Source organism: Rutidosis leptorrhynchoides, chromosome 1 (genome assembly GCF_046630445.1).
Source record: "Rutidosis leptorrhynchoides isolate AG116_Rl617_1_P2 chromosome 1, CSIRO_AGI_Rlap_v1, whole genome shotgun sequence".
Taxonomy (NCBI): domain Eukaryota; kingdom Viridiplantae; phylum Streptophyta; class Magnoliopsida; order Asterales; family Asteraceae; genus Rutidosis; species Rutidosis leptorrhynchoides.
The window spans coordinates 96,039,207-96,049,228 of record NC_092333.1 but is presented as its reverse complement, the minus strand read 5'-3'; the positions used below and the strand labels follow the sequence as shown (position 1 = coordinate 96,049,228).

At 33.8% G+C, this 10,022-nt stretch overlaps 1 protein-coding gene across 1 annotated transcript; it reads right to left on the bottom strand.

Annotated features, from left to right (window-relative positions):
• Positions 1 to 6,129: 6,129 nt before the first annotated feature.
• On the bottom strand, positions 6,130 to 9,649 carry LOC139863205 (tubulin beta-1 chain-like). Its single transcript, XM_071851854.1, has 3 exons — positions 9,205 to 9,649; positions 8,087 to 8,356; positions 6,130 to 7,070 (listed from the first exon to the last, which is right to left on the bottom strand). The coding sequence occupies exons 1-3, from the start codon at positions 9,596 to 9,598 to the stop codon at positions 6,391 to 6,393; spliced, it is 1,344 nt and encodes a 447-aa protein (XP_071707955.1). The 5' UTR covers positions 9,599 to 9,649; the 3' UTR covers positions 6,130 to 6,390.
• Positions 9,650 to 10,022: the final 373 nt, after the last annotated feature.

Below are 10,022 nucleotides of genomic sequence, written 5' to 3'. Positions count from 1 at the left end.
ACCTGCAAACAAGTTATAATCTGAAGTACATAAAAGATAACACTTAATAAAACATATGCGTTATGGTCTAAAACCATTTATTTATGAGTGATACATAAAAAAACTAGGCATCTTAGAAAATTCAAACCATTCAAGTCTCAAGGTAGCTCAGGGTTAATTTAATCAAGATTTGTCAACAGATTCACTCTCGTTTTCTTTTCTTTTGGGACTTATTTGTAGAGCTAAACAAGATGTTCATGTATTCAAGAAATACTAGACTGATGATCCACATTACCAGAACATTAATAAGAATCTCCGGAATTCTTATAAGAGCGTCTACTAATATCTTTAATTTTATTCTTTCATGGATCACCGTTATTATTATTATTATTTTTTTGATAATTAATATCGTATCTATCTTTGAGTATCTTCCATAATACACTTAGATTTTCGATCATATAATATGTAGATTCTAAGGACTCGTCAATATGTTTGCTAAGAAAAATACTTACTATTGCTTTCTCTTGTTCAGAATAATTGTTATTTTCATTCAGGGTTTCTAAAATACCGTTTGATTCGAGATGTTTTTCTACATTCATAACCCATGTTAAGTAGTTGTTCCCACTTGTTCTAAATGAGCAAATTTAAGCCTTTTCAAATTCGACATTTTCTATTATCAAAAAGATTAATAACATAAATCATAATCATAATCAACTTCTATTCATAGACAAATAATAAAATGAAATTAGAATCATTTTAAATTCATAAGTAGCAAACAACAGAATAATGGTATGATTACAAATAATAAAACCACAAGGGCAGGATAGAATATAGGTTCACCCGGTGATATATTAGTAACAATGATTATAGTTAATATGACCAATACAATAGGAAAAATCATCCCTGTGTGAATCATTTTTACAAAAACTTTTTGAGAGTAGTAATCTGAAAAATAAAGATTGATTTGTGAAAATGTGAAAACGGAGATGTTTATTTTATATTTGAAAAATATAGTTGTTGTAACGTCGTCAGTTGACGTTAATAACCGTTATGTATATATGACCGTTGTAACGTCGTTAGTTGATGTTAACGAATAAAGTCACTATATCAAAACGCGTATGAGTAATATAAAGGACAAGATTTTTTTTCTTATTTAAACTTTTAAGATTTACTTTTAATAAAAATACAAACTACTTTTTCTTATTTTAACTTTTAAGATTTACTTTTAATAAAAATACAAACTACTTTTCTTATTTTAACTTTTAAGATTTACTTTTAATAAAAATACAAACTACTTTTCTTATTTTAACTTTTAAGATTTACTTTTAATAAAAATACAAACTACTTTTTCTTATTTTAACTTTTAAGATTTACTTTTAATAAAAATACAAACTACTTTTTCTTATTTTAACTTTTAAGATTTACTTTTAATAAAAATACAAACTATTTTTTTTTATTTTAACTTTTAAGATTTACTTTTAATAAAAATACAAACTATTTTTTTCTTATTTTAACTTTTAAGATTTACTTTTAAGAATAAACATTAGTATGCATGAAATAAATAATGATTAATTGCATAAGTAATCATAAATGTTAGATAACATATAAAGACCCCATCGTATTCGTATTGATCGGAATTAATCTCGACCCATGGTACCGTGTTGTCAAATGACGTGTTGCGTACATAAAGTACCGTGTTGTCAAATGACGTGTTGCGTACAATCATGAGGTCTTATTAACATAAATATAAATGTTAGTGAAGTTAATAAGAGTTAGATTACAGAAAATATAATTCAGGCGGTATAACCGACCATATATAACTTAAATAACATAAATATAAATGTTAGTGAAGTTAATGAAAGTTAGATTACAGAAATATAATTCAGGCGGTATAACCGACCATATATAACTTAAATAACATAAATATAAATGTTAGTGAAGTTAATAAAAGTTAGATTACAGAAATATAATTCAGGCGGTATAACCGACCATATATAACTTATATAACATAAATATAAATGTTAGTGAAGTTAATAAAAGTTAGATTACAGAAATATAATTCAGGCGGTATAACCGATCATATATAACTTAAATAGCATAAATATAAATGTTAGTAAAGTTAATAAAAGTTAGATAATTTCTTACCTTGATTAGTGACGTGTGCTTGCTTCGATAAACCTTGATTATACGGAGCACTTCGTGCTGATAACGTGTTATATTTCAGTAGGCTTATAACTACCTTTAGTGGCCTGGTTCAATATATTCAAATTGAAAGAACCAATAAAAGAGAGATGTGTTGTAGAAGATATAGGAGAGAAAGAGGTTGAAGAGAGGTGTGATGTATTTAATGTATATGTGTGTTTTTGTAACTTACATTATGCACATATATATAGTACAAATTTTACTATCCATATTTGACTAATTACCATCCATATTTAACTACTAAATTTACAACAATTATGAACTTACGCAACAACAATTATTTAAATTAAAGGGTAGCATGATAATTTTATACATGGTTTTTTTGAAAAGCAATATATTAGAAATGATCAAAACGCCCACAAGGAGCGGGCATGGGAATCAGCATACACCAAAAGCCCAAAGTAACACCAAAAAACAAATGTCAAAAAAATTAAAGGCCTCAAACTATAAAAGGAAAAAATACATGATAAACAAACAAAGCTCATGCTCCTGCGAGAGGGCCATCTCCTTGAAAGCAATCAAACTCCTTGAAACGCCCTTTGAGAGTCAAATATTCGCCGAGATTAAAGCTTCCTGGTTTGACTTCCATGTTTCAAAGTCACCATTCACCCATTTGGACCTGCTTGAAAACCATAAATGGGTCATGATTCTAAGGCTAATCATAACGTCTTCTTTTAAAACTGATTGTCGTTTCTCCGGGTGAAAATGAACCAATTTTTTCCTCCATTTCCAAATAAGCCAAAGAAGGACATATCTCGATCCAAAAGCCGCCATACTAGAGTTATCTGAACCCAGAATAAAGTTTGCACCATTTATGATGTTACTTAGACCACTCGGAAAGGTTCACGATAGCCGCCACCATGCTAAATAATTTCTCTAAAGAAGAGCAATATAACTGCAATTCACAAACAAGTGCTCACGATCTTCCTGGAATCTATCACAAAAAGGGCAATTGCTTGACTACAAACTTAAGCCACGCTTCATGAGGTTTGCTCGGGTAGCAATTTTATCCATAGACAATCTCCAAACGAAAATATTTACTTTTTTTGGAATCAGAGGCAACCAACTGAATGAATTTAAATTTGAACTAACCCCAAGTAAATGCTTGTCAAGGACAACCGATAAAGTTTTAACTTTGAAAACGCCATTTGACTGCAATTTCCATCTCCAGCCGTCTTCATCAGATGACATGGCAGAGCAGCCAGCCAACAACTCATTCAGTTCTTGCAATTCACTGATTGCTCTACCTCTAACAGCATTTGACCAATCCCAATTTCCTGAAGCACCTTGATCTGAGTTAAAAACTCTAGCCGCAACAGTGACTGATTTCAGGTTTTCCAGCACAAATAAACGAGGAAATAAAGAGCTGAGAGGAGCAGAAGTATTCGGGATCCAATAGTCGAGCCAGAAAAAGGTGTTCATCCCATTACCAATTCTCCGTAAGGAGTCTGTAAAGGCAGTACCAATCTTATCTATTTCATGACCTGCTTTAATGATGCCACTCCATATAGAACCATTCACAATATTTTTTTTGGGCGAAAAAACTAAAACTCATGTAGAAACGAAGACGTTTTTCAAATGAAAACGCCCTCAACAGAGAATACAAAAGAACGGGGGTAACGGGGAAGCTCGAGCCTAGAAAACACTCGTCTAACACAAAAATTATCTAACAACGAGCCTCCCCTAACGACCCAAAAAACCTTAAACAACCTAACCAATACTAGCGATACAACACGAATCATAATATCAACCAAACCAAACGAACTAAGTGAACGACAAACAGAAAAAGTAAACGAAAGATCACGAGACAAACCCAATCTCTCAACCTCTAGGTCCCGCCCTTTTCAGCTTACCATTAACCGTCTCTTTCAAAGTGTTTTTCCCGGCCCGATTCTCTATCTTATAAGATAACACTTTGGCAGATCCATCACTCGATACACTCTCCCCAGCCAAACGCGTCATCATTTCATCGAATGCCGCAAAAGCCTCCACGGACATATTTCCTTTCCCGATTGCCGATGAACCGCTTTGTTTTACATCATGAGGACCCATAAACAATTTTTGAATCGCGTCCCCGTAATCCAAGTCATCAGTGTGATCCTTAAGCTTATAAGTACCCGAATTGGAAGCCTCATTCGCCTTATTTCTTGACCTCATATTAGCTTCACCAAATAAACTTCTTGAAACATCTATATTCAAGACGTATCACGATTTACAATATCCTTTGCACAAGGGGACCTCACAATCGCAGTATCTTCTTCCACTACGACCAATCAATATCGGTAACGGCCTATCTTCGTTTGATTCTAGGTTACGTTTGGCCAACAATTCTTCTTTCTTTTTCTTCTTCTCCTTCTTTAATCGGGTTAATCTTTCCGCACAAGTTATGTTTTCATCATTTGGCTCCGAAACACCATTAAAAACGGCATCAGTGTCATCTACTAGGATGTGAGGAGTGTCACCCCTCTTGTTGGCCAACAGTGGACAATTACCATTTAACCCGACATTGAGCAGAACATTCTCTTGTATTGAGTCGGTTTTATTCACCTCTTTAACACCCATTTTGCTGCCCAATTTCATTTTATTTTCAATTAAGTCAACAACACCACTAAAATTCGGTACATCAGCTGAAACATCTAAAGGAATAAAACCATTCACACCACCAAAATTTGGTACATCAGCTGAAACATCTAAAGGAATAGAACCATTCACATATGCGCTATTATACGCACCTGCATTTAAACCACCATTTTCTCCATACAAAGAGCTAATCACGTTTGCCCAAAGGGTTTTTCTAATTTATATCTCCACCACCATTTTGCGAGTAAACTAAGGTTCTTCGCCCTGAGGCTACCGATCCCCAATCCACCTAAGGTTTTATCCACCAATGATTTATTCCATTTGACCCATGTGATGGTATTTTTATCAAAAGAGTTCCATAAAAAAAAACTCCTCCTTAAACCCTCTAGGCTTTTAATAACACCCAAAGGAGCTTTAAATAGCGACATGAAATAAAGAGGGAGACTACCCAAAACACTCTAGGTTAAGGTTAGTCTACCTCCACAAGAAAGCAACTTTGATTTCCAAGGGTTGAGTTTGGAAAGGACATTATTGTTGATCTCATTCCAAGCACTTATACTTGTCATCCTTTTACCTATCGGTAATCCAAGATACGTGAAAGGTAAATAGCCCGGAAGACAATAGAAGGCGCGGGCAGTGATATCAACCAGCTGATCCGAGACATTGATTCCGAAAATACGACTTTTGGAAAAGTTAATACGTAGACCAGAGGCATCTCTAAGCAGGAGACGACGTGGATAAGATTTTCTATGTTTGAGGGAGACCATTCGCCAAAAAACAGACAATCATCCGCGTATTGTATGTGAGTCAAAGCAACCCGCCTTGCACCTATTGAAGCGCCTTTGAAAATACCTTTGATGGTAGCTTCCTTTAGAGCTACACTTCGCTTCACCAACGATATTGAAGAGAAATGGGGATAATGGATCCCCTTGTCTTAGACCTTTTTCAAGAGAGAATTCCCGAGTAGGACTTCCCCTGATTAAGACGGATGCCCTCCCCGATGATAGACAGACATGTAACCAATCCCTCCATTTTTTTGAGAAGTTCATTTGAAGCATTACATCGTTCAAAAATTCCCAATTAACACGGTCAAATGTCTTTTAAGCATTAGTTAATTTTCTAGAGCTTAACAAATCTATTAGCTCTACTTATTATTTTGTTTTATGTTTTGGGCGAAAACGAACCTTATATAAACTAGGAACTTCATCAATGGACAAAACAATCCGCAACGTATGACGACAAGACAGGCAAAGCTCGTAATTAGAAAACACATTACAAACAAAACACATAGATGAAGCAAACTAAAATGTTCAAACTTCAAACCCCATTCCCCGTAACAGCTAATGACAAATGATAAGAGTATAAAACAGCTCAACACATAAAATGTGGGTAACCTGCTTTTAATATATATTTATTGTACTTGAATGTTTAAGAGTTTACTAATTATTCATTAGCATTTTGACCCACTTAGCACACCAACTCAAAGTCTCAAACATCAACATTTAAGAAAGCAGCACTCAACACTAACTCATAAAGTTCAATCACCAACCAACCAAATCCAACAAACCATATACTAAGACAGCATAATAATCTAAAAGACACAAAAACCCTAAACCACCATTTTATTATTTAAGCTTCTTCCTCGTACACTTCCTCATCTTCCTCGTACTCACCTTCCTCATCAGCGGTCGCATCTTGATACTGTTGATACTCAGAGACAAGATCGTTCATGTTGCTTTCGGCTTCTGTAAATTCCATCTCATCCATTCCTTCACCCGTGTACCAATGCAAAAACGCCTTCCTTCTAAACATAGCCGTGAATTGTTCACTCACACGCCTAAACATCTCCTGAATTGAAGTCGAGTTTCCAATAAAAGTGGAAGCCATTTTCAGACCAGTTGGTGGAATGTCACACACAGTTGACTTCACATTGTTAGGAATCCACTCAACAAAGTAAGATGAGTTCTTGTTTTGTACATTAATCATCTGTTCGTCAACCTCCTTTGTGCTCATTTTACCACGGAACATTGCTGATGCAGTAAGGTAGCGGCCATGGCGAGGATCAGCTGCACACATCATGTTCTTAGCATCCCACATTTGTTGAGTGAGTTCGGGTACGGTTAAGGCTCGGTATTGCTGGGACCCACGAGATGTTAAGGGTGCAAAGCCAACCATGAAGAAGTGGAGCCGAGGGAATGGGATCAAGTTGACTGCAAGCTTGCGAAGATCTGAGTTTAGTTGACCCGGGAAGCGGAGACAGCAAGTGACACCACTCATGGTAGCAGAGATTAAGTGATTCAAATCTCCAACTGTGTAAAAGTAACAATAACAAAAGTAATTATTATATCATTATTATTATATAATAAATAAATATAAATATAAAAATCATATGACAATGGTAATGTGGTTATATCATAAAAAAGAAAAAAACATGTATTTTACCAATCTACTGTCAGGATTTTTTTTGGTTGTAACTTGTAACTGAAGGTCAGTCTTTCTAAATATGGTAGGTTTTCCAACAATATAGAAACTGAATTTAAAAATTTGTCCTTTTATAAAGTAACACCTAAACGTTTCCATTAAGACAGATCTGTATGAAGCTGTCCCTTCCTGAGTGGATAATATGAGCAACCAGTGAAATTGAACAAAGAATACAAAAGTAGATATAATAAATAAATAAAATAAAATAAATAATAATAATAATAAAATTAAATTGAAGATTGAAGTTGAAGATATTATTTAAAGTAAATACAGATATACAACTTATTTTGCATTGGATTATTTGAATAATGAAGTACAGTATGAAATATTTAAAATTTGAAATACTTCACTATTTAAAATTCAAATAATTAAAATTATTTTTTTTTTTTTTTTCTTTCAGAGTACAAACCCCTTATCTACTCTACTTTATTAAGATTGGAAAGTATATTTTTTCTTTTTGGATTTCGTGTAAGCCTGGTAATATCAAGTAAAGTAACCACGTGAAAGGCTGAAATTTGCCAACTCACATGACTTGATGACCACAAAACAGCTTTGACCAAGTACCACATGACAATTCACAACTTCAAATCTAATTAACACAAACTATCCCAACGGCATTATTTATTACTCCGATTTAACTTATACTACCAAACAAACTAACAAATTCATGTGTCACAACTTAAAGAGCATATAAATTTAATAATAGTTCATGTGTCACAGCCAACAAATTCAAGTACAGTGTGACTAAATGCATCATGAACACACAATAATTGATTAAAGTTCTATTAATGAATTATAACTGTAACATTTAGAACTATATTGAGATTTGAGAAGATGGTCTTACAGCTGGGAGTAGTGAGCTTGAGAGTACGAAAACAGATATCATAGAGAGCCTCATTGTCAAGAACCATGCATTCATCAGCATTTTCAACAAGCTGATGCACCGATAACGTTGCATTGTATGGTTCGACCACAGTATCAGAGACCTTGGGTGATGGAAAAACTGAGAAAGTGAGCATCATTCGGTCAGGATACTCCTCCCTTATCTTGGATATCAACAAAGTCCCCATTCCGGACCCTGTTCCTCCTCCGAGCGAATGGCATACTTGAAAACCTGTTACCCAAATACACACATATCACACCATCAAACAGTCAGTTCACACACTAATATCAATCATCAATCAATACTTTAATATGGAAGTTGATTCACTAACCAATACAATAAGAATATCTATATTGAAGACTTTATACAGTACATAAAATATAATTGCATAAGTTGGTTTCAAGTGCTAATAACAAAGTGACAACATCATGTGTTTCTAGATCTAAGTATTTTAATACCATGTGTGATACTATCATACTATCAGCTTATTAAACTAAAATGTTCGTGTAACCGGAAAATGGAAATTGATATCACCAACGGTAGGTTTTAAATTTCAATGTATGAGATTGCTTCCGTTAGGAACTCCGGCAAAAAAAAAAAAAAAAAAAAAAAAAAAAAAAAAAAAAGTCACCATTATAATGGTATAATCAATATTCATGGGTTTTAAAGTCTTGAAAGTCGATTTAGGCTCTACAAGGCAGTTAACCATTGAATATGTAAATCATTTTCCAGTAAAACCAGCACTATATCAAAATCAAACTAGTCCTGTATTCATTCTTATATACAATTTTGAACTTCATTTTACACAATTATAAAAAAGAATCATTATTAAGTCTAAAATATAAATTCATAACTCAATACACAATAACTACAAATTCAGCATAAATTAACAACTGTCAACTAAATCAATAGAGCTAATCAATAAAACCATATCAAACAGTACCAGATCTACATATAAAACCCTAGTTTTCCAACCGTAAAATCATAACAACACAGTAATTAAAACGCTAATTTCATTTCATCATCAAATCATGCATCCATATAATCTAATCAAAACCTAGTCATATCAATACATATACCTTGAAGGCAATCACAATTTTCAGCTTCCTTACGCACAACATCGAGAACAGAATCAATTAACTCCGCTCCTTCAGTATAATGACCTTTCGCCCAATTATTTCCGGCACCGGACTGGCCAAACACAAAGTTATCAGGTCTGAAGATCTGACCGTACGGTCCAGATCGGACACTGTCCATGGTACCTGGCTCAAGGTCCATGAGAATTGCGCGTGGAACAAACCTACCACAACTAGCTTCATTGTAGTAGACGTTCACGCGCTCAAGTTGAAGATCCTGGTCGCCGGAGTAACGACCGGTGGAATCGATGCCATGCTCGGCGCAAACGACCTCCCAGAACTTAGCTCCGATCTGATTGCCGCATTGACCACCTTGAATGTGGAGGATTTCTCTCATGATTTTGTTAGAGTTTTGGGATATAGATACAAAGAAATGGAATGTGTGTGTTTTTTCAGGAGAATTGGGAGTAGGGTTTATATACACATAAAAAATAGGGGCGGTTATGATATTTTAAAGAGGGAGATTTAAGTTTTTTTAATTTTATTTTGATTTTTGAATCACATCACATGCTTCCTATAAAACCCGGTCCGTGAATAACAACATTTTATTTGATTTTAGTACACTATATAAGTGATCTTTAGTATATTACACATTACAATTTACATTAGACTACTTCTTTATCGTAACACTACTTAGTTTTTCTCAATTATATATCAGCGTCATATTAGTAAAAAAAAAAAAAAAAAATCTAACATTTCTTTAATTAAACATTTTCTATCTTTTGCTAAATAATACTTGAAGTACTTACAATATAAAATGA